Source organism: Cheilinus undulatus, linkage group 10 (genome assembly GCF_018320785.1).
Source record: "Cheilinus undulatus linkage group 10, ASM1832078v1, whole genome shotgun sequence".
Lineage (NCBI taxonomy): Eukaryota > Metazoa > Chordata > Actinopteri > Labriformes > Labridae > Cheilinus > Cheilinus undulatus.
This window is the reverse complement of record NC_054874.1, coordinates 30,225,063-30,252,454: the sequence shown is the minus strand read 5'-3', so window position 1 is coordinate 30,252,454 and position 27,392 is coordinate 30,225,063. Positions and strand designations below refer to the sequence as shown.

Genomic DNA, 27,392 nt, shown 5'->3' with positions numbered 1-27,392 from the left:
AAAATATGTTTGTTTTATTTTTAGGAGGCATTTAGTTGCATCTTGATCACTTACAGACAAAGTGAAAAACATTAGAAGTTGTTCACAATATCACATAAACCATGTGTAACATTATAGTCTAATAAAAAATTAGGAAGATATAAGCAGTGCCCATCAGTAGTTTTGATTTATAATGCATGTATAAAGAAAAGTAACCCTGCACTCACTAGTGTAGGCCTGTAATAACAGAAAAAGAAGTTTAAGGATGTCTTTTTTTCTAGCGCTGCAGATTGAGAGCAAAAGTTAAATAACACAGTCACTCTCTTTTACGTAAGTCAGTGTCTCTTCACATATTCTTCTGTCGACTGTCACTCTGCCTGGGAGTCGTCCTCACTGTCACTGGCCAACACTTCTTGAGTTGTTACTGGTTGAGTCGTCATCTGAGAAGACGGAGGAAGTACTGATCCGAAGAACAGGGAACAGAACTGTGAGAAATAACAAAGGTGAAAAGTATGATGAGGACATATTTCAGGTGAAACAGAATTGCATCAGTGTGTAAACGATCAAAGTTGATCTGTACCCTTCACCTCACATGGCTCTGCAGACAGACTGATGGAAAAGTTTATCATCATAAAGTCATTTATTTGAAAATCAATTGATGTAAAAGTCCAAGTGACAAGTTAGCAGAGTTTGAGAAGTGTGTGAGGCAACCATGGAGATCCACTCATACACATGAATTAACACAGACCAGTCTTCTCTTTTTATAAAATGCTTGGGTTTTTTGCAGACTTTTAGGCAGAAAAAGGTCGAGATGTGTTGATTTTCAGTGCGGATGACCACCGTCAAGCAATACTTCATCTTCTCTTCACTAACTCTCACATGTCTGCATTTATCATACAAGTTTCATGGTGGCTGTTTACAACAACAAGCAGAAGCTCAATGCTGGTATATTTATCCGTCAGTAATCCTACCACACAGTCTCTGTCATTCAGTGTGTGTTTGGTCTTAAAACTGAACATGCATTCTCTGAATTCATGCTCCCTGTTTGCTGTTTTATTATTTATTATGTGTTTTTTTTGTGAGTCATTTATTGTGCTTTTACTGTTTTGTCAAAGCCTGTAAAGCACTTCGGTCAACTAAGGTTGTTTTTAAATGTGCTATATAAATAAACTTTGACTTGACTTATTAACTTAATAATTCACTTAAAAAAGCTTGTTTTTGTAACTTAGAGCAGAAAGATGACACAGAAATCTAGTTTCATGTTAATAATATAAATACACATGATTTGCATTACTGTTATTGAAATGATGCGGCTGTCACATTATACCGGTAGTATCTAATGTGATCAGGTTTTAAAATTGCATTTTAAATTAAAGGGAGGTCAGGTCTATCTTACTGCTTTTTGTAATTATTGGAATTGTATTAATGAATAAAGAGTGGAGAAAACAGAGGAAGTAATAGGATACTTACAGGAGTGTATGGAGATGTGTTCTGATTCAACTTGCTATTAAAATGCATGCTTATATCACGGCTAGCTGAGGACTAGAAAACTTGTATCATAAATTATTTTTGGTCATCAAAAAAGTGATCTGATCCATGACATAAATACCAAGTTGAAGTTGACAATGCTGCTGATCTTGGGGAAATCTACTTGATTAATTTCAGGGCTGGTTTTTACTTATTCAGGATACATTTATGTCCGTATTATGTCTGACGGCCTTTTATTCCTCAATATCACCAAATTAGGGGGGGATAAAGATTATGCTGTTTAGATGTATTTTATGTCACACTTGAACATTTTACAGCTTTTATGATGTGCATAGCAGTGACATTTTCTTTACATAGCACGTAAAGTGATGTTGATATAAAGCCTGATTTCCTTGGCAAAGCATGGCAGGGCAGGATCATACTTTGAGAGTGTTTTTTCAGCTGGAACAGGGGTTTGAGTTAGGGTAAAAGCATAGAAGGTGGTAGATTTTGGAACAAAACCTTCAGATTTCTACCAGAAAGCTTAACATATCATCATTTTATCTTAACATAAAAATCAATTCAGGATCATAGTGAGACAACAGCCCAAAACATACACCCCAATCTACGTAAGCATGGCTTCACCAGAAGCAGATAAACATTTGGGGATGGCCCAGACAGAGCCCAGACCCTGGAGAGGGCTGTGCTATCCTATCCAAAAAGACTAAATGATAAAAGATTAAAAGGTGCTTTAACAAAATGGTAGTCTAAGGGTGTGCCAATGTTATTAAAGTAAACAAACACTAACTAAATGAATAAAACTTTAATGTAAAAACCATTTTGTGGGCATTTTAGGTCTCGAGTTGTATTCAAACATCAAATTTGAATAAATTAAATAAGAAGGGAAGAGTAGCCTATTTAAATGTCCTATTAAATATTGCATGATGTTTACCTTTCCAGCCCCTCTGGTCTCGCCCCTGATGTAAAAGTATCCCTTATGCTGAAAAAACGTACACTAAAGCTAATAAAAACTAAACTAAACTAATAAACCAGCAGGCTAAACAAATAAAAAAAAACTGACATTTAAAACTAAAATTTAAAAACAAATAAATAAATAAAAACTAATGAAAAATCCCAAACTACCATAACCATGGGGCGTGCGTATTTACACAACCAGTATGTTTTTTAATTAAGTCTTCCTAAAAGATTTTATTTGTTTTTCAGTTGAACTGTATATGTTTTGGACCATGTTAATTGTCTAAAAAACTTACATATCTTGGCCTCCAACACAACAAGGGGGCATTTTTAAAAGGGTGTGTAGGCTTTTTAGAGCCACTGTAGCCAATGCTATTTGCAATATTTTCCTCTTTCCACTAAATTTGCAACAGTTGCTCCGAGGGTGACTTTCTGTATCATTTTGTGTAAAAATAAGCTGCAGTTGTAGATTGATCACTCTCTGGTGAGTCTTAAAACAGGATATGAGCAGTTTTCAATAAGGTCAAAACAGGAAAACAGGGGTGGAGAAGGAGGGAGGCTTTGGGTACTGACTCACAGAAACTCTGTAATTTTTCAATAAATATTACAATCATTTACTCCAGCCACAGATTTCTGAAGGACTTATCTTCCATCAGAGTGCCTTGTCTTAGATCTTTTCACATACAGTTTAGTGTTTCATCGCTGTATGTAATGTTGAGTGAATATTCTCATGGTTGATAAAGTTTTTAAACACACTGAAAAATAAAATGAGTCATGCAAACGGGCCGCTGTTTATCTGGAAAGCTATATAATGTGGTGAGTTAATAATGACTATACCTTTTTATTGGGCGGTGTGTCTAAACTGTCTGTTTCATCTTCCTCCTCCTCACTGTGTGGCCTTGGCCTATGATTGGCTGCAGCCGGCTGTTTTGAACACGTGGACTTGTCAAAGGAGGTTGTGGGCACACTTGTAGTTGAGGGACCCGGGGCCATGCTGGTATCCATGGCAATGATGTAGGAGTCTATGTCGTCATTCATGAAGTCATCAGGAGGGGGCGGTGGCTGTGTGTTCGCTCTGAGAAGTGGTACAGCCAGAGTGAGGACAAATATGACAAGAATGAGGAAGAGGAGGTGAAAAATGTCTCTCTGGCTGCATGATGAGATCTGCTGACGGTGACAGCACACTTACATGTCTGCTCATTCATCACTCTGACTGACTTTGAGTAATATGATTCTAAATACATTTTCCCTGTGATTTACTGCTTCTTTTAAAACTTTGTTTTCTTAAGAGGATTGGCAGGGCAAAGACTGATTTAAATAAGGTAAGAAAGACCAAAGGCAACACAGATCCAGAGGTTTAACAGACCAATATCTGCTTCATTGTCTCTTTGAAAAGCAGACTTAAGTTATCTAACCTGAGCTGCATTCATGAAAATGGAAAACTGAGAATAGTCTAATATTTAGCATCTTAAAGTCCAGTGCACTGGTAGCTTTACCAAACTTGTCTTTGTCTTAAATGTTCTTTTTTCTTTTGAGAACTACGATGGTGTTAGCCTTGGTTTATTGATCTTTAACTACACTCTTCCACAAACCAAATGTGCTAGTGCAAGTGTGATGCAGCTCGTAATCAGCTGACTTTTCTTGCAGGATGTTCAAAATAAGAGCTCACTCACATGCTTATTTTGAGTTATATGTTTGTCCAGCAGATGGCGTCTCTGCAGTGATAATGCTGAGGATTTTAGCTGTTATGTCATAAAAACTGAAGAAATTTTAGGAATGAAAGTCAAGATACTATTTTTCCCTTTGGCAGAGCCCTTATGTAATTCAGGATGACAGATGATTTAACAAAAATACACACAATGCAAATAGTGCAAATAGTAAATAGTAAATAGTATTGTTCCTGCATCATTTAGTTGTGTTTGAGCATTACCGTCTGGTGTTGTTTTTACGATGGTTAGAGTCCTCAGAAAGAGTCGCCAGCACAAAGTTTCCCTCCAGGACACTGTCCATTACTGAAAGCACCACAGGGCTGACAAAAAAAGACACACAAACAGCCCAAAGACTTGATCGTTTTCACGGCTGGTTGAATAATAGAGACAATTTGAGGATGCTCCTTTAGGCATGAGCAATTTTAACAAAAACTGTTACACTAAATAAACCCCACTGTTAAAAATAATCTTGAACCTAAATTCCAGATTAATCATTTGTGAAACTAAAAATGAATTTCCACCCTACATTGTGCAAACATTTAGTGACCTGACATTCTTTTACAAGCTTATTTACCTGCCTGGTTCATCAAAGTACATAGAAATAGGGAGACCTGTTGACTCTGCGAACAGCAACATACCCTGAAGGAGAAAAAATGAAATTAAATCACTAATCAAACCTCCTTGTTGAGTATTTTCAGTGAAAGTACTTTTTTCATTTTCAGATAAACCTAGAACATTGCATATATTTGACTGCCTTGTGAAGTTTCCTTCTTCTAAAAGAACTTATTCTCCCTTTGACTTATGGCCCACTCACACTAGGCCAGTTTGACCGTACTCTGCTCAACCACATTTGTCTGCTGACCTGCTCACACCTGTTCAGGCTACCTCTGATACACACAGCCCATTCATTTTCAGTTTTGTTATGTTGCAGCCAGATGCTACAATAAAGAATTTTAATACTCATTAAAATATACTCAGTTCCCCATCACGACAAAGTGAAATTTTAGACATTTTAGCAAATTTCGGAAAATAAAAACTGAAATATCACATTTACAGAAATATTCAGACCATTTGCAAAAACACATGAAATTTAGCTCAGGTTCCTCCTGTTTCTCTCAATCTTTGCTGAGATGTTTCTACACCATGGAGTGCACCGTTGGTAAATAAAATTTATCTGACATGATTTGGAAAGGCACACACCTCTCTACAGAAGGACTCACAGTTGACAATGCATATCAGAGCAAAAAGCCAAGCCTTGAGGTAAAGGAATTGCCTGCAGAGCTCAGAGCAAGGATTGTTGCAAGGTACAGATCTGGGGTAGGCTACAAAAATGTCTGCTGCACTGAAGGTTTCTAAAAGAACAGTAGCCTCCATAATTCTCAAATGAAAGAACACAACCAGGATGCTTCCAAGAGCTGGTCGCCCAGCAAAACTGAGCGATTGAGAGAGAAGTCTTAGTAAGAGAGGTGACAAAGAACCTGACATTCACTCAGACTGAGCTCTAGATCTCCTGTATGGAGATGAGACAAAGTTCAAGAAGGACAACCATCTTTGCACTCCTCTGCGGGTTGGTGCAGAACACATAAAGGCACACTTGGAGCTTGCAAAAACAACCTCCATGTGAAAGCCAAGCTGTTTTGCACTGAGGAGAGACTTCCGTCTAGCAACTTCTCCATAAGCCCAGGTCAGTGGAGGGCTGCAGTGATGTTTGTCCTTCTAGAACTTTGCTCCAGCTCCACACAGGATCTCTGGGGCTCAGTCAGAGTGACCATCGGGTTCTTGGTCACCTCTCTTACTAAGGCCCTTCTGGATCACTCAGTTTGGCCACGTGACCAGCTCATGTAGGAATCCAGGTTATGTCTTTCCTTTTGAGAATTATGGAGGCCGCTGTGCTCTTGGGAGCCTTCAGTGCAGCAGACATTTTTTGTAGCCTACCCCAGATCTGTTCCTTGCAACAATCCTTGCTCTGAGCTCTGCAAGCAGGTCCTTTGACCTCATGGCTTGATTTGAGGCGGGTCTGAAAACTTTCTGAATGCACTATATGTTATCACGTCATAACACGGCACGTACAAGGTTTGTTTACAAGAGGCATGGTCTCAGAGTCAGAACAATAAACAACAACAAAGAACATGACTGCAACTTTACTCACTGTGTGACTTATTTTTGAGTCATTTTGGTCAGATACAGCCCTCTAACATTACTACATTGTTTTAAAGGATTATCAAAAGGAAGTCATATCGATTACACGTCATGTCCGCATTGCACACCTGTGCTTGTGGTTGGGCATGAGCAACCATGCTAAAGACAACCGATTCTATATGTGCCAGAGACAAAAAAGTGCACCCTTCTTGAGAACGGTAGGAAACACACAATGTTCTCAAACAAACTGGAATTTTGGGCTCTACTGTGCTTGGGCACGGTATCAAATGATGGGTGTAATTGTGCCCTTATTAAATCCATCTTACCCGTAACTCCTTCAGACAAAAGGTGACGCTGTTGTGAGCTTTAACAGAAAAATGGTCGAACTCGTCTGCAGCCAGACAAAGCTCTGTCAGCATTGCCCTGGACTGTTCTGAGAGGGCCAGAAAGAGAAGTCAGAGTGAATAAAGGACAAAACAAAGAAAAGTGTGTCAACTTCAGTTTTTAAAAGCATTTTCTGTTACATTACAGCTGATAACTTGCAGGTTAAGAAAAAATAACCTCTGTCTTTGAATGGGAGAAATTACTAAGGGTGGGTAAAAATATCGATTAATCGATGCATTGCAATACCCCCCCCAAATTCAATATAGATTCAGGAAATCCTTTGAATCGATTCACCTCCTGGCCAGTGAGGGTCGCTGTGCGTGTGATTCGCGTTGTATGGACGGAGGCTGCACTCGACCAAACAACAACATACCATAACCTTGTTATGTGAGGTTATCACAATTTCCAGGAGGAAAGAAATATTATTTTAGTTTACATGCAATTTACTTTTTCAGTGTTTATACAGAACTGTTATGTTTTTTACTTTTGTACTCCATATGCACAAATAAGTTATTAATGTGCGAATTTTTTATTTTCAGATGTTTTATTGCTCAAAAATTTGAGGTGATTTACCAAATATGTTCACATGGACATGAAAATAATTATTAACAAATTGTCAGCAGGTTATTTGTGTATTTCTACTTCTTACTGAATTGACGTTAAAGCATTTAAATCAATATCGAATTGAATCAATATCAAATCGAATCACAACCTAAAGAATCGAAATAGAAATCGAATTGAATCATGAGGTTCTTAACAATATCCAGCCCTAGAAATTACAGTATAGAGATAAAAAGCAGATATCCTGCCTTTTCATACATGAGCAGTACTGGGCTTAATGTAGTCTTTCACCCCTCATTTATTATTATTTTCACCAAAATTGTTCATAAATAAAGTGCAACTGATTTATTACATGTGTAAATTTGCTCATCCAGCTTTTTTGATTACTGCTGTTTTGACTAAATACAACAACGGAGACATCAAAGGTTATGAAGTTTACAGTAGGTCTGTGATCCTGGATAACAAGGGAGTTGTAGATTTTGTTGTCTACTTTAATTAAATTCATTGAATACAGCCAGACTGAGTTATTTAAATACTGATAATTGGATTAAGACTTATGTGAATAAAATAGTGAAACAAAGTTCAAAATGTCCCAAATCCATGTAAATTTAGAACTGCTAATGCACCGCGTTCCACATTATTATGCAAACAATGTTTTTCTCTGATTTTCTAAATATCAATGCAAATGACAGTCATAATATTTTTCAAGTCATCAACAGTTAGAGTATAATTCAAATGTTTTTGAACAAACTTCATAATGATAACTATTATTTTTTTAAAAATAAAAACCTCAAAATGCACTTTTCCACATGTTCCACATTATTAAGCAAGCCACAGGTTTTAGCAATATGGAAAAGAAAAAGGATCTCTCTGCTGCTGAAAAGTGTCAAATAGTGTAATGCCTTGGACAAGGAATGAAAACATTTGATATTTCAGGAAAAATTAAGCATGATCATCGTACTGTGAAGAAATTTGTGGCTGATTCAGAGCACAGATGGGTTCCTGCAGATGAAGACAAAATGAGGAAGGTTTCTGACGGACAAATACATCAGATTAAGAGAGCAGATGCTAAAATACCATTACAAAGCAGCAAACAGGTATTTGAAGCTGCTGGTGCCTCTGGAGTCCCACCAACCTCAAGGTGTAGGATCCTCCAGAGGCTTGCAGTCGTGCATAAACCTACTACTCAGCCACCCCTAACCAGTGCTCACAAGCAGAAATGGCTGCAGTGGGCCCAGAAATACATGAAGACTCATTTTCAAACAGTCTTGTTGACTGATGAGTGCCATGCAACCCTGGATGGTCCAGATGGAGGAGTAGTGGATGGATGGCCACCATGTCCCAATGAGGCTGGGACGTCGACAAGGAGGGGGCGGAGTCATGTTTGGGCCGGAATCATGAGGAGAGAGCTGGTAGGCCCCTTTAGGGTCCCTGAAGGTGTGAAAATGACCTCAGCAAAGTAAATAGAGTTTCTGACTGACCACTTTCTTCCATGGTACAAAAAGAGAATCGCGCCTTCTGTAGCAAAATTTTCTTCAAGCATGACAATGCACCATCTCATGCTGCAAAGAATACCTCTGTCATTGGCTGCTATGGGCATAAAAGGAGAGAAAGTCATGGTGTGGCCCCCATCCTCCCCTGACCTCAACCCTACTGAGAACCTTTGGAGCATCCTCAAGCTAAAGATCTATGAGGGTGGGAGGCAATTCACATCAAAACAGCAGCTCTGGGAGGATATTCTGACATCCTGCAAAAAAAATTCAAGCAGAAACTCTCCAAAAACTAACAAGTTCAATGGATGCAAGAACAGTGAATGTGATATCAAAGAAGGGCTCCTATGTTAACATGGAACTTGTCCTGTTACGATGTTTTTGATTGAAATAGCTTGGATTTCAGTAAATATGACCCCCTGATGCTGCAATTTCTACAAATGACCATTTTCAGTTCTTTACAACCTATAAAATGTTTTAAAAAGCTGTTGTGCTTAATAATGTGGAACTGTGCATTTTGAGGTTTTTATTTTTAAAAAAATATTTTTTGTCATTATGAAGTTTGTTCAAAAACATTTGAATTATGCTCTAATGGCTGATGACTTGAAAAATATTCTGACTGTCATTTGCATTAATGTTTAGGAAAATCAAGAGAAAAATATCATTTGCATAATAGTGTGGAACGCGGTGTATTATAAAGATAACACACTACTCAATCACCTGCTTCTTCGTCCACATGGTTCCTGACCCACATCCGCTCATCACTCACTGACACGGTCACTTCTTCCATAGACTGAGGGAAATGAACAACCGTGTCGACCAGCAGCCTGAGAGTGAGGGAAAACATGACCTGTGAAAGTTATCTGTGACTGAGGAGGGACAGAACTAAGTAAAGCCTAAAAAATGGTTCTTGTGGTGGAGGGAGAAAGTCAATTTCACAAAGCTGTGAGTTGTCACTGACCTAAATACAACATCCTGTTTGAAAAAACTACAGCCACATTATACTTTGAACAGCCAATGTTTTAATTTTTAATTGAAATTATTACTTCATTAAATTATTAGACAATTGTCCTAAAAAAATCTATATCAGCCTTACAGATTTTTAAGACAAAAAAGGCAGTAGAAAAAAACAGGATTTATGTGGTTCAAGGCTTAAAGTCAAAGACAGACTTTATTACTGTTTTAAGAAAGAATGCAGAAAGATTTACCAACCTGGGCTGGGACCTGAATTCATTGGCACAGCTGTCTTTATCAAACACTGCCTGCAAGCTTTCACTGTCCTGGAAAGACAGGTTATGTGTCTTCAGAAGACCTGCAGAAAAAATACCAACACTCAAGCAGGTAGAATGCAATGCAATGAATGCATGAAGTGATACATCAGAATAAAAGTGTCACCATAGAAACATGTATCCTCTTCAAATCACACACTGTGAAACATCTAAAAAAGGAAGTGCAGTGCAGATACCATGTTTACAGTGCAGAGTGAATGTGAGGCGATTCTTCTGCTCTTCTAGCCTGATGTGACACTTTTCCACCGTCTTCTCCAGAGACGCCAGAGACCTGAACACGGCCTGCACACTCTAGCTCACACGAAGACGAACACAGGAAGGAAAAATAACAAACAAACCAAAGGCCATGTTTATGTCAGTATGCATGGAAAAGTCTGATCGTACTAAATGAGCTAATAAGACCAACACTAGGGGGTTCCTGTATTCATAAGAGGTAGTAGTATTAGGAAGAATATGTAATGAAAATTAAACTGTTTGGTTTAGAAATAATCACATTGCAATAAGCACATAAACAATAAAAGTGGTGCTGTAGAAATCATGCAGAACATGATTTAGTTGTAACAACTAAATATAACATACTGTAACAGAGACACATGGAAACTGGTTAATGCTTAAGTTGTCAAAATCATTGATACGTTAATGTTTTTCAGTTGCTTTTAAATATTTAGTCTGTTATCTTAATAACCCCTACTAATGAAATGTTACAAAGAGGTATAAACACTACATTTACTGTCAACAAAGACATCACTCACTATTGTCGGCTTCTCTAATTTCAACATCATCCCGACATTTTGGTAGTCAGAACTTAATCTGGTTGTTTGCTGAATCAACCTGATGAAATTTTTGGGGGGGATTATGACTTTCTTGTATTCACCTCTCCAAGTGTCTCATAGGTTTTGCCCTTTGAATATTTATTTTTTATTTATATTTTTTCATTTCTATCATCTATTATAATGAACTTCACATATTTTCTATCTACTACTGTATCAAAACTTAACTTTTTCCTGGAGTGATCATTGCCAACAGTGTTTTCTATTTTTCAACGCAGTGTTTGCATTTTGACCAAAGATTTTAAGGTTTTGTGAAAATGTCTTGAAAACTGGGATTTGTGTTCAATGTTTAGAGAAAAGGAAGGAAGGGGTAAAACAATTGTGAAAAATTAACAACAGGAGGTGCAGATGGAGTACTAAGCTCAAGTATCAGAGGTTTTTGTATGTAAAATGCACAGACATAGATAAACTATTGTCATGTTGGTGCATGTAAAGGCATATGCTACGGATTTAAAGGACCATAGCTTATCTCCTCCACTTATCACACCTTTATTGCCATCTTGCAGCGGAAGTCATGTCCTCCTGGGATGGTGTACCTGCACAAGAAAAGGTTGGCCAAGTTTAATATGAGCTCATAAAACACACAAAAATGTACTGCCAAGTGACACAGTTACTACATCTATGACACACACATCACAGTGCCATTTCTACACACGCACACAGTTTGCACCTGCTGAAGAAGAGAGGCGCAAACAGGAAACAAGCATATGCCGACCGAGAGGAGTTCACAGACCGCAGAGCCAGCTACAAGAGAAAAACATAGTATTTATCGCTGTCACACAGAGTGAACCAACAGGAAGTAACAAGTCTACATGCATGGCAGGAAGAAGAGCTGTTGAACAGAGCAGCTCACCCCGTCCTCCTGAGGCTCCACATACAGCTCATCACCGATCCTGGACAGAGAGTGGATGGCTTTGGCCAGCACTGGACGGTACGTACACAAACATACAGCACATTTAACATCAAAATCGTTTCCCGTTTGAAGGTGTTCCAGCTAGAGTCAGGTCTGAATATGTAAAACATGCAAGCTACCTTTTACGTTTCCTCCCGTCACCACGCAGTCCATTTCTACCAACTTACTTATTTTATTAGCAAACTCGGCTAAAAGTTAGCCGAAACCAGCAGCTAACACTGCCAAGAAGCACACCAGGGGGTTTAATAGCTCAAACAACTAAGAGAGTTCCCATTCGAAGTAAAAATTCTCGCTACTGAGTGTCATATTTATTTTAACTTTAATTTCCATAGCGACTCGACACAAGCAGACTGTTAGCGTTGTTTACGCCGCCATTACCCGCTTCCGCAGTGTTGACGAATCAGAGAGGCAGGAACCGTAAGGGGCGTGGTTCTGGCTGGAGGCATGCGCAATGGGTTCTCAAAGTGACATTTTCACAGCTGCCAGTTAGACAAGACAATTGATGATTCAAGATATTTTCAGAACTCTGATGGAGGGTCAGTGTGGAGAGAAATTATGTACTTTTTCAGTGGTTGTAGAAATTTATCATTATGAACACTAAATGTTCATGGTTAACTAAAGGTTATGGGTCCCTGTAGTTTTATTTTGAAAAACTTGTGCTTTACATAAGTAAAATACACGAGAGCTTTAATAGATGTAAGAGCCATATATTGTTTACTGTTTTTATCCCTCTGCGCTTTTTCCAATGAAATAAGGAGGCCCAGTGTCATCACCTCTCTGTGTTTTTATTTGCACTTTACACAACCTCCAAACTTGATAGAAATTTGGGCATTATTTAAAATAAATCTATTTTTATAATAAAAAAAAATTTAAATTAAATAAAAAATGAACTCCACAGATAAAAACTTTTTTAATCATTGGACTCTTACTTTTACTGAAGTTGACCAACTGTCTGCCAGATAGTTAGGCTTAATTATAAGGTGAACAACTAATAAAATTAAATTACTAATTATTGTCACATTTAATCACTTTTATTTGGCGTAGTATTCGGAATTTATAGTACAATTATAATGAAAATATTTTGGCTTAAAAAAAAGATTGAATCCTTTGTGGGTCAAGGAACTACAAACAGTCACTTCAGTTGACTTCCTTTTGTCCTCCTCCAAACTCTCACCGATACAGCAGAACCAGGGTGGTTTTTAATCAGCCAGTCAGTGGATATCAGTTAACATCACAGAAAGGGACATCACACCATCCGACCAATCAGCAGTGGCCCAGAGAGCATCTCTAACTTTCTGTTTCCACCAGAACTCAAAAAATGCAGTTTTACTTCTTTTGGTTAGGCCCTACAATCATAACTAACCATGATTAGTTGATGAAAATCCACACATTTTAGAGATGCATAGTAATGCTAAATGCCATGATAGGTTTTGTTTGCATAGCATTTCTCGCAATTACTGAAATTTTAGTATGAAAAATGGAGGCTTAGGGGTATAAAATGGTTTCTTTATTATGATATATGGCCAGCTCATCTAGCAACCATACAAAGAGTATTTTCTTAACAAATAACTTTTGACTAGCTTGTTCAACACCATGATGGATGCTCAAGAAAACAGCAAACCTGACAAAGAGAAAGTGACCATATGTTGACCATACATCAGCCGTATGGTGGATGGGGATGTGAGTGGGGACAAATAGCAGTGGAAAACCAGCAATTTTGGAGTTTTATACAAAATCTAGACATTTTTATGAAGTTGTTATGGTTCCAGTTTCAAACCAGTATACCCAAGAAGTCTTCTGAAAGTTTTGAATGGCAATTGGAGCAATAGGGAGATTTGCAAATTGAGACATCCATACATCCATATAGACAGCTCTCCAAATATAGTAGTAAGATAATTGTTCAATAATAGTACTCTATATTGTAGTTGGATGTTGCCACAGATTTGTGAACAATTAGTGACCCAATGGTGAATTTTACTAATTTATAGAAATGTTCCAGGTATTTGAAATAGGTGTAATTTTTGGTCAGTTTTATAACCTTATAAAAGTTTTATTTAATTTAGGTGGTTTATATAAGTTTTTGTTTTTACTGTAAGCCTTACTTCTGCGTAAATTAATTCAGACACTTAATATTTGTGGGGTTTTTATGTTTTCTGGTGGAATTATAAAGAAAAATAAGTGGGGTAAATAGAGAAATATGTGATTTTTACTCAGTTTATTTTCCATTATTAATGTCTTGATATGCAAACCTTTTCAACTTTTTTGGCCATAAAAAGGCAAGGAACCATAGGTCACTTAGTCAACCTTGATTTTCACCATAAAAATGTAGAACATTTGTATATAAGTGACAAAAGTAAAACAGTAATGGAAGATCCACCAATGAAATTCTAGAGATTAAATTTTGAATTTTCAAGTGTTTCAATAAGTGCCGTATAAAAGGGTAAATCCTAAGATTTTACACCAAACATTCTTCAGTCAGAAGAATTGAAATCTAAAAGACAATCATTTCCCTTAACTCCTACATTAATGTGATGAGCTGTTCATATGGCCTATAAAACACCAAAGATCCTATAAGAGTGATGGTTTTAGAGGTCAAATTTTTCTTTTATTTTGAAGACACAAATAGCAGCTGTGCTTTAAAAGTGCCCTGTAATTACCACTCATGGGTCACGGTAGGAAGAAAGAGGGTGTGTCTGCACATGTGTAAGTCAGGGAGATAGAGAAAGAAAGAGAAATAGGAAGGAAGGGAGGGCAAACAGAGAGGCTGGCAGAAAGAGAGAGAGTCCCTGTCTGTACGCAGTTATCTCACCTCACTGGTCTTTCTCGTTGGTCTGCTTCAGGGCGTCAGATCTGAGGCACATTGCAACGTTTGTCCTCCCTTCACCAGTGATAGAAATGTCTGTTACTGAAGGGGAATGACTCAGACAACCTTGTGTGAGTTGAAACCAACGACATTTCAGAAGACAGAAAGAGTTTGAACAGACACAAGAGGAGAAAAGACAGATTTCTGTCAAAAACATCGCTGAAACTTTGAAGGATTATGGAGGAGAGGAAGAAGACTGAGAGTGGAACATCCATCCAACACAACGAAAAAGAGGAAGCTGAGGAATATAAACCTTAGGAGCCGGACCTTTCTTGATTCTTTTTTGGAAGAATAATGGAAAATGATTGGGGGGTTGAAAATGAAGAGACCCGCCATCACAGAAAAATAAACAACAGAAGTTGGACAACATGATGAAACATAGATAATTTATTCTTTCATGGACTTTTGTGTTTCTTTAAAGAAAGACTTGACATCATTCTTCAGGGAAGTCAACCCTGTTTGGAGGACTACCCTGTTATGTTTTCACATGCTTTTCTGGATTTAACACACAGCAGTTCTCTTCCTAGATGTCTCAGTCACGTAATCCGACAGACACTCAGGCCCTGCTGCAGTCCATGCTGCAGAGACTGAAGCTCCAGCCGGGGAAAGAGGGCCAGGTGTATCTGCAGGCACCTGCATCAAATACAGCTGCTTCTACATGGGGCCAGGATGGAGAGAGGGCTACCCCAGACCTCCAGGGAGCAAACAGCAGTCCTGTGAATGGATTTGAGTTTGGTACCAGTGGCATCACCTCAAAAGAGCTTTCTGCACATAAACCAGGTCATGCGTATGAAGTTGGCAGAGGTGATATTTCCTCCCCCACCCATAAAGAAAACAGTGACAGTGACCCGGGTGAGATCAGGGTGTTGGGACAGAACGCACAGATCTCAACAGGAACAGAGCAGCTGCTTCCTGAGAAATCACTCAAAGATGTGGGTATCTCTTCCTCTGAGAGGACTGATGAGGGAAGCTTTGGCAGTGCAATGATAAGTCCATCTCTCAGAGATAAAGATGCTGTAACAAGTACAAAACAGGGTCAAGGCTTCACACCCAGAGTCTATGCGTGGTCCTTACAGCCTGCAGACAGACATATTAACACAGGAAGTAACGAGGACGAAGTGTTGCACATGGGAAATGGAGGATTTGAAGCTACAGGCATGCAGGTCGTCCCGGCAGGGAAAACAAACAGCCTCACCAGAAGACAGCAGCGAGCAGCTGGGAATAAAACGAGAAGGTGGACTCAGAAAATCAAGGAGAGATGGAGGGAGAGGCAAGGCAGTCTAGGCAAAAAGGGAAAAGGAGAAGGAGATGATAAGACAGAGCAAAGGACTTCAGTAAGTAACGTTTTATTTCAGCTTGTACAATCATTTTACATCATCCTCTTTTATTCATTCACTTAAAAAATGCATTTAAACAAAACAAGACTGCACTCTACCTTTATGGGGTTTAAAGCAAAGATTCACATAAAGATATGAATACAAATTCAGACAAAAGAAAAGAAAAGGAAGTGGTACGTATTTGTGTGTGTGGTAGGGTTGTTGTGATGTCACATTTGAAACTTCAACACCAAGAGATTAAACAATATTTGATTCAATACCACAGCAACAAAAATAGAAGTCCTAGGCACCGAATATTGGAAAATTTCCTGTTTATAACCAACGGAAAAACCAGACAAAATTCTGCACAATTTGCCAAAGTTGCTCAAATATGTCGGCAGTGTTTTGGTACAGGGATGTTGCTAATGTATTTAAGTAATAAAGCTTGCTACCTTCACAGATTTTACCTGAGAACAAGCTGACAACTGCAGAAACTCTCACCAATACATCAAATAAGGAGGAAGTGACGCCCCCCTCACTGGATGGTCAGATCTCTTCTGCACACACAGAGGATGGCACCAATGAAGCATTTATGAGGTAATCAAAGTGTCTAAAAACATGACCAAAAGGAAACTGTACTTGATTCGCTTAAGGATGACACATGCTTAAAACTCTCACTCTAGTTTTGTCGATTTGTCTCCTGGGCCAAAAGCAACAAAGAGTGAGATATGTGAAGTATTTCTGATATGTCTCCAAGCACAGCTGGGATATTAGTTTGGTCTCATATTTGCTCCCTCTAATGTGCCAAACACGCCCCTGTCACTGACAGCGTCTGTCATCACACCTTGTACGACACTTCAGCACTGGGGGAAGATTGTTAAAACATGTTTTATGAGGAAACATCATCAGTGAAATATTCAGATGCTCAGTTAAATAACGAAAGGCAAAATGTGCAGAAAATAAGAAAGGCAACATCATCATAATTTTACCCCTGATGTTTTAATGTGTATGCACATCTCACTGCTAGTGCTGCTCATGAAGGAGCCACTATCTGTAATAGACAACTTATCTGCTTTTATTTGAATACAAGCAGATGAAAGTCTTCAGCTTCTTAAAGTCTGCAAACTAACTACTAACTTTACAGATGCATCACAAAAAATTAGAACAGCATGCAAAAGTTTTTTTCCTATTAATTACTGCAAAAACATTAAATTCCCATATATTCTAGAGTCATCTCATACAAAGTGAAACATTTCAAGACATTTTTGTTGTAATCTTGATGATTACAGTTTCCAGCTCACAAAAATAAATAATAATAATAATAATAAAAATATTTTGAATTTATATAGCGCCTTTCAAGAAAATCCACTATCTCAAAATATTCATATATTGTGGACAAGTACATTTGGAAAGGTTTCCTGAGCTTTTATTCCCTCACTGTGGTTCAGTCACACAACCACAATCATGGGGAAGACTGCTGACTTGACAAATGTCCAAAAGACAATCACTGACACCCTTCACAAGGAGGGTCAGCCACAGAAGGTCACTGTTGAAATGGCAGACTGTTCTCAGAGGCTGTATCAAAGCATATTTATCGAAAGTTTACTTGAAGAGGAGAGTAAGAAAAGTTGCACAAGCAATTCAAAAACTTAGGGGACTTCATTAGGAGTGGACTGGAGCTGGAGTCAGTGGATCAAAAGCCACCACACACAGATGGGTCCAGGAAATGGATTACAAGTGTCATGTAGTGTCATAAACATCTCACCTGGGCCAAGGAGACAAAGAACTGGACCGTCACTAAGTGGTCCGAAGTCCTGTTTTCAAATTTCTATTCAATTCGGAAATGAATGTCCCAGAGTCTGGATGAAAATCAGAGGGGCACAGAATCCAAGATGCTTGAAGCCCAGTGTTTTCAGTTTTCACAGTCAGTGATGGTTTGAGGTGCTGTGTCATCAAAGGATGTTGGTCCACTGTGCTTTATCAAGTCCAGAGTCAATGCTGTTAGCCATCTACGGGGAGTTTTAGAGCACTTCATGTTTCCATCTGCTGAGAAACTTTATGGAGATCCTGATTTCCTTTTCCAGCAGGACTTGGCACCTGCCTACAGTGAAGCCAAACCTACCAGAAACTGGTTTACTGACCGTGGTATTACTGTGTTTGATTGGCCAGCCAAATGGTCTGACCTCACCTTCACAGACATTTCCTTTTGGGAAATGTCAAGAGGAAGAAGAGAGACACCAGCATCAACACTACAGACCAGCTGAAGGCTATCAGAGCAGCCACAGTCTGTTTGGCTCCATGCCGCATTGCATGGATGCAGAAATTTGTGTAAAAGAAGCTTAAACCAATTATTGAGTAAAAGAATGTCAACATTTCTGATTGTGAATCATCTTTTTGGCTCATGTTTATAATACTTTGAGATGTTGGATTTTTTTTATTTTTGTGAGCTTTAATCTGTAATCATCAAGATTAAAACAAAAAAGGCTTAAAATATTTCACTTTGTATGAGATGAATCTAGAAGAAGCTTCACTTCTTGAATTAAACAACAGAAAAAAACAAACTTTTTCATGATGTTCTAATTTTTTGAGATGCACCTGTAGGTGTCAATCAGCAGCAGAGGAATAAATAATAAAGTAAAAGCATGGGGTAAAGGTAATAGACAGATAACACTTACACAGACATGCAGACTGTGTTTGTCACTATATCAGCTTTTAAACTTTAATGCAATTCAAGGACAAAAAACATTTCAGTACCACTCTGACAAAAATACAAGACAATTATATATATATATATATATATAGAGAGAGAGAGCGAGAGAGAGAGAGAGAGAGAGGATGCTCCAAAGGAATTATGCTGTAACGGCTGATGACTTGAAAAACATTCTGACTGTCATTTGCATTAATATTTAGGAAAATGAGAGAAAAATGTCATTTGCATAATAATGTGGAAAGTGGTGTATGTATTTAGTTTCTTCACAATACAGTGTAGTCTGCACTAAAAACAGTTATATTAGTCTTTACTTTAATTTAAGACTGAAAGATATCATATACAAATGCTCACTCTATAATGTAATACAATTATTACATCATTAGGAGAAAACCAAGCGGCAACATCTGGTCCTTACAGTGTACCTGTGTTCTTTGTTTTTATTTTTTTCTCTTTTGTTTGATGTTTTTTTTATCCTCTCTTTTACTGTTAAGGATAATGATTTTACTTTTGCCTTTGTATGATATAAATGAACTGAATTGAATCCTCTTTTGGCAGGTCAACAGGAGACTTTGAGTTCGGCCTGGGCTCGTTCAGTTTACTGGACGAGATTGTTACGGGTCAAGAGTGGGCAAAGTTCCTAAACCCAAACTCATCAGCAAACTCAGATTATCAGAGACCACCAGAAGAACTCCAGATCCCTCAAAATCATCACCATACTGTGATTACAAACCAGTATGGAGATGAGAACAAACAGCTGGCTACAGCTGACTCAGATGTCAGCATGGCTCAAACATCATCAGGTTTCGTGCCCGTCAGCATGGACGTATCAGGGATAAAACAACAGCGTGATGTTCACAGTGAAGCTGACCAATCTGAGCCAATGGAACATGGGAACAGCCAATCAGAGCAGCAGGCTGAAGAGAGAGGACAGCGACAGAGACCTGCGTTGTTTCTAAGGGTCAGTTTTTGTTTTTTTTTTAACCATAAAACACTATAGAAAATCACTGATCAGTATATAAGATATACCAGTTCAACTGCTCAATAACACAAACATCTGATCAACTGATCAGATGTGGTCAAGATGATCTGATGTTCAAACAGCACATCAAAATGGGAACAAAAGGTGATGCAAGTGACACTGAATGTGGCATGATTGTTAGCACTAGATGGGCTGGTCTTTCAGAAACTGCTGATCTATTGAAATCGTCATGCCTCAAGGGTTGACAGTGATTTATCCAAAAAAGACAAAATATCCAGTGAGAGGCAGTTCACTTGGTCAGTATGCCTTGGCGATGGCAGAGATCAGTGGAGAATGACCAGTCTAGAAAGTCAACAATAGCTTAAATAACCACTCACTACAACTAAAGTATGATGAAGACAGCGGTGGACTCAAGATGTTTGAGGGGCAGGGGAGAAAATAATAAAAAGAGCACCTGCTGTATGGGATAAAGCACTGGTGCAAAACAGCTGTAATACATATATATAGTCAAATGCAAAGAAACCCTGGTTAAGATTGAATGTTTTTCATCATGTGATTTAATTTACTACACTGCTCTAATAAAACAGATATGAAACTAGAATGGCCATCTGAGGCGGCAGACCCATGCCTAGGAGGCGCCACCGGGGAACTTACGCTCCCATTGATTACTATGGTGTTCAAAATTTCGAAGTCTGAGAAAAACTGAACGGGTGCGCGGATCATCACCAAAGTCTAATCGATTCTTCCCTGCCACCATCCCAATATTCCCTGAAAGATTGGTAAAGATCCGACTTTCCGTTCTCGAGTTATCTTGTACACATACAAACAAAAAAACAAAGATACAGAACCCTTTACATAAACCCCTGCTGATTTAATCGGCGTGGGTAATTACTAACTTCTTAACCATTTATTTCATAAAGACACACAAGAGGAATTCCTTAAAAATTAAATTTCATAACAAGGAACTTATGGCACTTCATTGAATTTTCTCCACTATTAGACATGAAGGTACTTTATCAGGTTTTGTCCACTGATACTGCACCCTTTACCATGTTTATTCACTAAGAGGGCAGTCTAGAGCAAGGTTATTATAGTTAACTAAAACAAACTAAAACTAAAATGTGAAAACCATTTTAGTTGACTGAAACTAAATAAAAACTAAGCTTTACAAAAGAAATGAAAACAAACTGAAACTTAATTCTGTGCTGACAAAACTAACTAAAACAAAATAAAATTTGACTCAAAATCTCTTTAGTTTTAGTCTTTGAAAGCAGCATTATGACTGACATGGACACCCAAGCCTGGACAGAGTAAAATCTCCTGATTTTGATTGGAAATACTAATACAGTAGTAATTTTGGGCCTTAAGTTGCATGCAAACATAAAAATTGAATAAATAAAGAGAAAAGTGAAGAGCCTTTTTGCATCTCCCCCTACAAATTCCCCATATTGCCAATAAAACTAAAACTAACACTAAAACTAATGAAAACTAAACTAAAATGAAGCATTTTTGCAAAATAAAAACTAGACTAAACTAACAAACCAGAAGAAAAAAACTAATAAAAACTAAATTGAAATTTAAATTAAAAAGTAAAAACAAAATGAAAATAAAAACTAATGAAAAATCCAAAACTATTATAACCTTAGTCTAGGGCCCTAGTTCCTAGCCTGGGCTCTCGAAATTAGATTTGCAAATATTGACTAAAACCATGATAAAGCAGTTATTAAGTAGTTTATACAAAGGTCTTTTTATAAGAAAAGCATGAATAGGCCTTTTGGGGTTTTATTGGTGAAACAATCAAAATCTATGTTGATTATGACGACAGTGTGTCACTTTGTCTTCTGGGGGGGGGGGGTCAAGGAAAAATGGCTGGGAAACTGCTCCAGAGGGTACTTTGTCCAATTTGGTCCACTGACAGGGCTTTGCATGGGCAAGTTTGTTAAATACCATCAGCTGAAAGGCACCAAAGCTGGCACTTTGTCCAATATTATCCTCTTGGAAAGCACCAGACAGGGCACTTTGTTAATTCCCGTGCACTAGAAGGCAACCTGGAGCACTTTGTTGACTTTTGTCCACTTACAGGTCGTCACTGAGGGCACTGTCAAATTTTGTCCAAAGAGGACACTCATATGTTTGCACTGTGTCAAGTGATGTGAGTGCACCACTGACTGATGATCATCTCTGAAGATACAACACATCAGACCTTGAAGCAGATTGGCCACAGCAGGAAAAAAACACACCCTGTGACACTCTTATGGGCTAACTAAAAGAAACTGAGGCACATATTTGCACAGGCACAGACCAAAATTGGGCAATAGTAGATTGGAAAAACATTGCCTGGTTTGGTGAAACTTGATTTCTGGAGGGCATGTGAATGGTAGTTCAGAATTTGATGTAAAAGCATAGAAGACAGCCAGACCACCAACAAACAAAGTCACTTCAGTCATCTTTTTTCTTTATTGTGATGCTCAGTTTGAACTTCAGCACATCATCTTGACTGTGTCTACCTGCCTAAATGCGATGGCTGCTGCCTTGGATTGGCTGATCATGTTTGTGTGAATATTGGTCAATATACTAAAAACTATTTACTTGATTGTATACTAACAATAAAAAAAACTCAGCGACAAATCCAAAATAAATGCAGCCATGAGTACATTTGCTTCTAATTGTGTGCTAGAAATTGACTTCTGTCAATCTCCTGTGTGGAGATTTTGTTGGCTCTGAAAAGACATAACTAAATATTGATGCCTCTTTAAAGAACATTAGTGAGTACTAAAATGTGTTTTTCACCCTATTTTTCAAAATTTGCAGCCTGCAGACCTTCTGGACAACTCAGCACTAAAGAGCCGAGTCCAGCTCAACAGAAAGAGGCAGCATCAGTCAGCTGGGAGTAAAGACCTCAGTTTTCAAATGGAGAGAACAGGTGATGGAAACACAACAGGCAGTGGTCAGGATGTTTAAATACTCCTGCTTTAGTTCAAAAAGTTTAAAAAGTTTTCATTTGTTGAAAGTGAAACAGTGAATAACTCAGTTCTGCTGTCTCTTGTCTCACAGAGATCTCTGTATCATCAGAAAACGGGACGATGAAGGAGACAAAAGAGGAATCACACCACAGTATTCAGCCTTTGTACAACCTAAACTCTCCTCAGCCTCTGTCTCCTTCTGCTGCTCCACCCAAGGGTGTCCTCAAACACTCAATCTCCCAAGATTCAGAGTCCTCAATGGAAGTAGAGACAAAAAGGGTAAGTTTAAATAAAGAAGCTACCGCCTGGCCTTTATATGCCTTTTGAGGTATAAAATTTGCTGGAGAGTGAAAGTTGAGTGGTCAGTCAAGACTGGGTGGTTGTTCAATAGCGTAGGTGCATGTTTGTAAAATGAGATTACAGTGCAAGATTGATGCATTAAATAATGACCTTTGTTCTTTTAGTCTAATCTTTTCACCCAAAAGTCCAAGTATAGGTTTTTTTCAAATGTGACAAAATACCTCAATACCTTCTTGAATTATTGAACTTACAAGATTTGAGGTCACAGTGCCCTTGTCCTGTTACCTCAAATATATTAGTTTATCACTAAGTCAGTGTTGATATTTGTGCAAAGTTTGTAGAAAACCCCATAAAGATTAGGTGAGATATCATTCACAAGCTAGAGATGAGCATAATGGTTAATGACCTTGACATTTGACCTATGACAGCCAAAATTTAACCAATTAATCTTGGAGTCAGAGTGGACATTTGTGCAAAATGTGAAGGGAGGCCCCTTTAAGAGTTCCTGATATGTCATGTTCACAAGAATGACCTAGACAGATGAGATGGGCAACCCAAAAATATAGTGCCTCCAGCTTTGGTTATCATCAGCATAGAAGCATTTAAAAAAGTAGCACACTGCTTGTGGTACGAAAATCTATGTCAGATCCTTTTGCCCAGATCGGCACTCCAGCCTGTGAAGAAAATGAGAAAATAAGGATCTTTTAACTGAACAAAGATCAGAACATGGGCTTAAGCACAAAAAAGAGAACTTGATAAAGTTTGAAAAGGAAATATGTGGACAGTAAAAAGGTCAGTGTTTGATAACACAAGGTGCAGATGACTTTTGACTTGTCCACTAAGCTGTATGTGAGTTTTTGAAGTGAAATGAGACACTGAGGAGAAGAGGTGGACTTATTTTACGGTGCCTTTAAAAAGTATCCACTCCCTTGAACTGGATTTATACATCAGTTGTCAATCAATATAATTAGGCATTTTTAACAAAAAAATTGTACAAAAAAACCTCTTCAGTGTCAAAGCGAAACAGATTTTTACGAAGTAATGTCAATTAAACAAAAATATGTCACAGCAAAAAAGTGATTAGATAAATATTCACCCCCTTTAAAGTGACTGACCTAATTCAACAGAGGTCCAGTCAATTGGTGCTGGTAGTCTCACAATTAGGGAAATGGGGATCAGCTGAGTGCAGTAAATGTGTCTCAAGTGACTGCAGTCTAAAAACACCTGTGTTTGGAAGGTCCAGTCACTGGTTAATCATTATTCCCGGCTACCATTACACCATGAAGACAATAGAACACTCCAAGTAACTCAGAGAAAAGCTTGTTGAAAAGTATAAGTCAGGGGACGGATACAAACATATTCCCCAGAGTTCAGTCGAATCCAAATGAAGAAATGAAAGGAATATGGCACATGTGTAAATCTGCCTAGATCAGGCTGTCCTCACAAACTGAGTGACTGTGCAAGACAGAGACTAGTGAAAAAGGCCACCAAGACAATTATGACTACTCTGAAGTAGCGTCAGCAGGTGAGATGGGAGAGACTTTGCATACATCAACTGTTGCCCAGGTTTTTACCAGTCAAACCTGTATGGGAGAGCCACTGTTGAAGGAAAACTCATATTAAATCTCGACTAGTTTACCAGAAGGCATGTGAGAGACTTCATGGAGTGGGATTTATTTTACCTTGAATATTTGGTTTGACATTACATTGTAGCAATATGTTGTCACTTTGGCATTAAAGAGGGTTTTAGTTTTCTTTTGTTTGTTGTCAGAAAAGCCAAGTTATTCTGACCATGATAGATTTATGAAATCAATAAAATGGTAAGACATCCAAGGGGGTGAAAACTTTTTAAAGGCACTGTGGCTGCAGAAAGATGTTGCTATGGCTTAACAAAAGTATAAGTAAAGTGGGCTTACTCTATGGTTTGTTGTCAGAAAAGCCAAGTTATTCTGACCATGATAGATTTATGAAATCAATAAAATGGTAAGACATCCAAGGGGGTGAAAACTTTTTAAAGGCACTGTGGCTGCAGAAAGATGTTGCTATGGCTTAACAAAAGTATAAGTAAAGTGGGCTTACTCTATGGTTTGTTGTCAGAAAAGCCAAGTTATTCTGACCATGATAGATTTATGAAATCAATAAAATGGTAAGACATCCAAGGGGGTGAAAACTTTTTAAAGGCACTGTGGCTGCAGAAAGATGTTGCTATGGCTTAACAAAAGTATAAGTAAAGTGGGCTTACTCTATGGTGACAAAAAAATAAGTGTGTATGCTCTGAAGACCCACGCATATCCTGCAATACACCTCTGGTGTTGCCTAGATTTTACCAGCTTGCACTCAGAGCACCTGGTTATCCTCTTATAGGTAGTTTTTTTAACTTGAATCTTAAGTTACCATTTTAGACATAACAGACATTTGAAAATAAGTTCTAAACAATATTATAAATCCATATTAAACAGACAAAAAGACACTTTACAATGGAAAAGATTGATATGTTTCATGATGTGTTCCTGCTCATCTTTAATTGTTTTTTTAAAATGTCATTCATTCTTCTGGGGATCAGAGGCGAGTTGAGGAGAACCGGCGAGTCCGCTTCTCAGAGGAGGTGCAGACCATCCCTCCTCCGGAGCTGGACCTGGAACTTTCAGGGTCAGAAGAGGACGACTCAGGAGCAGATGAGGACTCTGTGATCGAGCAGGAGTGTGATAAGGAGCAGACAGCAATGGAGCAGGTGGCACCCACTCGCCGGGCGGCTTTGCCTGCCTGGATTCTGGCTTTAAAGAGGAAGAACACTGGGAGGAAGAACAGATAGAGTGCAGAAGTACTGAGGCCTAAAAATGTTTTCATCTAGTGTAAAGTTTCAGAAAAAGATGCATTAGATCAAAAGTGTCTCAGTAAGTAAACCCCGATGGTGCCATCATATGCACCATAACCTCACTTTTAAAGACTTACAAGAAAAAAAGTCTTTCAGAGTTAAAACCCTCTGCAGTGCACACAGAACTGTTGGATTTCTCCAGGACTTAAAAAGAAAAGACATAAAAAAGTAATGCAGCCTTTTTCTTAGAGCTTTTTCTTAGAGCTTGCCACTAATAAGGAAATCTTGTTGTTATGAAATTAGATTTCTCAACACCAGCACTTGTACAGTTTTTTAAACACTTTATATTTTTTCTGTTTGGACTGGATTATGTAGCATCAATGTTTGGTTAACTGCATCCAGCAGAATTAAGATGTCTCCTCCTTTATATCCATAATCTCCTCTCTGTCCTGCTGTCCCTCCATCTCCTTGTAGTGTTGTGTTCACACTAGACCCTAACGATCTCCTTTGCACTCATATCTGCGCACGGATATAGGGAGTTTACTCGCTCAATTTCTTATTTTTGCGAATGACTCCACTCCTGTGCAACGATCGCCACAAGATGCTAGAGTTGAAGACTTCCTTCTCCCACATCCAGCATTTCAGTCACTTGTCAACAGACATGGCTGAGCTTGACTACATTGAGAGCATTACTGCTTTGTTGTTGCTGTTGAAATTCCAAACCAATAGTAGCAGATGCTAAAATCAAGGCAATCTGACTTCCTCACTTACTTTCCTCCAAGTAAGCTTCTTTTTGGTCCTGTGCCGGTAGAACAGGCTCGTGTCGTAAAGCTCAGGGTAGCCACAGACAGACTCCACAAGTGTCCCCTCCATTTTCCAGCTGGATGAACCTTGTCCCCCAAGGCTGGTCCTTCGGAGATCCTCAGGTGAAGTATGTAAAATATATTATCGGGGGATCTCCATGCTGTTTGGCCACCACGACGCGAATGATTTACTTAAGTTCAGATTTTTCAACTCTCGTGAATAAGCAAATAAAGCAAACGTTGGTTGAGCGCGGCACAAATTCGCCTCATACACACAAATTACGATTCAGGCCTCACATTTGCAGCATTCATGTCAGTTGAGGTGAACTTGCGTCTACTCGCGTCTTCACATTGACTTTAAATGTAATTAACTCGTGTGAATGATTTTACTCGCATCTGGTGTGAACACAACATGAGAACGAAGAGATATGAATAAGACTTTTGCTGAAGCAGGAGCTGCAGATTCCAGTGGTTATTTTTCTTAATGTTATGTAATAAAAATCATAAACAGCTTCTATTTAACATCACAAGCCAAGTTCTGTTGATGCTTGCTTTCAGCTGTGAGATTAAGAGAACATAAAAATGTATTTATTATTGTAGTACCATTCTTCCATACTAATACAAGAGATTGATATCACTTGCACGTGTGATTGACAGTTTATGCTTCTTCTCAGAGAAAATACTTCAGCCAGCCATAGTAAATGTCTAGTTAATTTAAAGGAAAGCGAATGGACAAGGTTGTTTCTGCCTTTTGGCTAGGCAAAGCAGAAAAATATGATTTTTTTATTCATAACTTTATAACTTCTGTAAGGAGATTTTTTGCAGGATATGAAATGGATTAAAATAAATAGCTATGTCAGTTTATGACATGCAAAAGTAAAAAAATGACCTTCAAAGCAGATGGATA

General features: G+C 38.3%; 2 protein-coding genes across 2 annotated transcripts; one reads left to right on the top strand and one right to left on the bottom strand.

Annotated features, from left to right (window-relative positions):
- Positions 1-13: 13 nt before the first annotated feature.
- rad9a (RAD9 checkpoint clamp component A) lies at positions 14-12,111 on the bottom strand. Its single transcript, XM_041798006.1, has 12 exons — positions 11,856-12,111; positions 11,677-11,747; positions 11,494-11,567; positions 11,311-11,359; positions 10,170-10,284; positions 9,917-10,016; positions 9,425-9,531; positions 6,596-6,702; positions 4,705-4,769; positions 4,352-4,450; positions 3,259-3,496; positions 14-464 (listed from the first exon to the last, which is right to left on the bottom strand). Exons 1-12 carry the CDS (start codon positions 11,887-11,889, stop codon positions 348-350), a joined length of 1,176 nt encoding a protein of 391 aa, XP_041653940.1. The 5' UTR covers positions 11,890-12,111; the 3' UTR covers positions 14-347.
- On the top strand, positions 11,617-27,392 carry zgc:113229 (uncharacterized protein LOC550612 homolog). Its single transcript, XM_041798005.1, has 7 exons — positions 11,617-11,754; positions 14,577-15,933; positions 16,376-16,512; positions 19,181-19,583; positions 22,416-22,527; positions 22,659-22,846; positions 25,431-27,392. Exons 2-7 carry the CDS (start codon positions 15,127-15,129, stop codon positions 25,677-25,679), a joined length of 1,896 nt encoding a protein of 631 aa, XP_041653939.1. The 5' UTR covers positions 11,617-11,754; positions 14,577-15,126; the 3' UTR covers positions 25,680-27,392.

Excerpts from the sequence above, each read along its gene's own strand:
- rad9a (XM_041798006.1), bottom strand. The coding sequence starts at position 11,889 with ATGGACTGCGTGGTGACGGGAGGAAACGTAAAAG. Across the intron at positions 10,285-11,310 it reads GCTGCAAGATGGCAATAAAG|AGTGTGCAGGCCGTGTTCAG; the intron begins GTGTGATAAGTG and ends CGTGTGAGCTAG. Across the intron at positions 9,532-9,916 it reads GAATTCAGGTCCCAGCCCAG|GCTGCTGGTCGACACGGTTG; the intron begins GTTGGTAAATCT and ends CCTCACTCTCAG.
- zgc:113229 (XM_041798005.1), top strand. The coding sequence starts at position 15,127 with ATGTCTCAGTCACGTAATCCGACAGACACTCAGGCCCTGCTGCAGTCC. Across the intron at positions 19,584-22,415 it reads GACCTGCGTTGTTTCTAAGG|CCTGCAGACCTTCTGGACAA; the intron begins GTCAGTTTTTGT and ends CAAAATTTGCAG. Across the intron at positions 22,847-25,430 it reads TGGAAGTAGAGACAAAAAGG|AGGCGAGTTGAGGAGAACCG; the intron begins GTAAGTTTAAAT and ends TCTGGGGATCAG.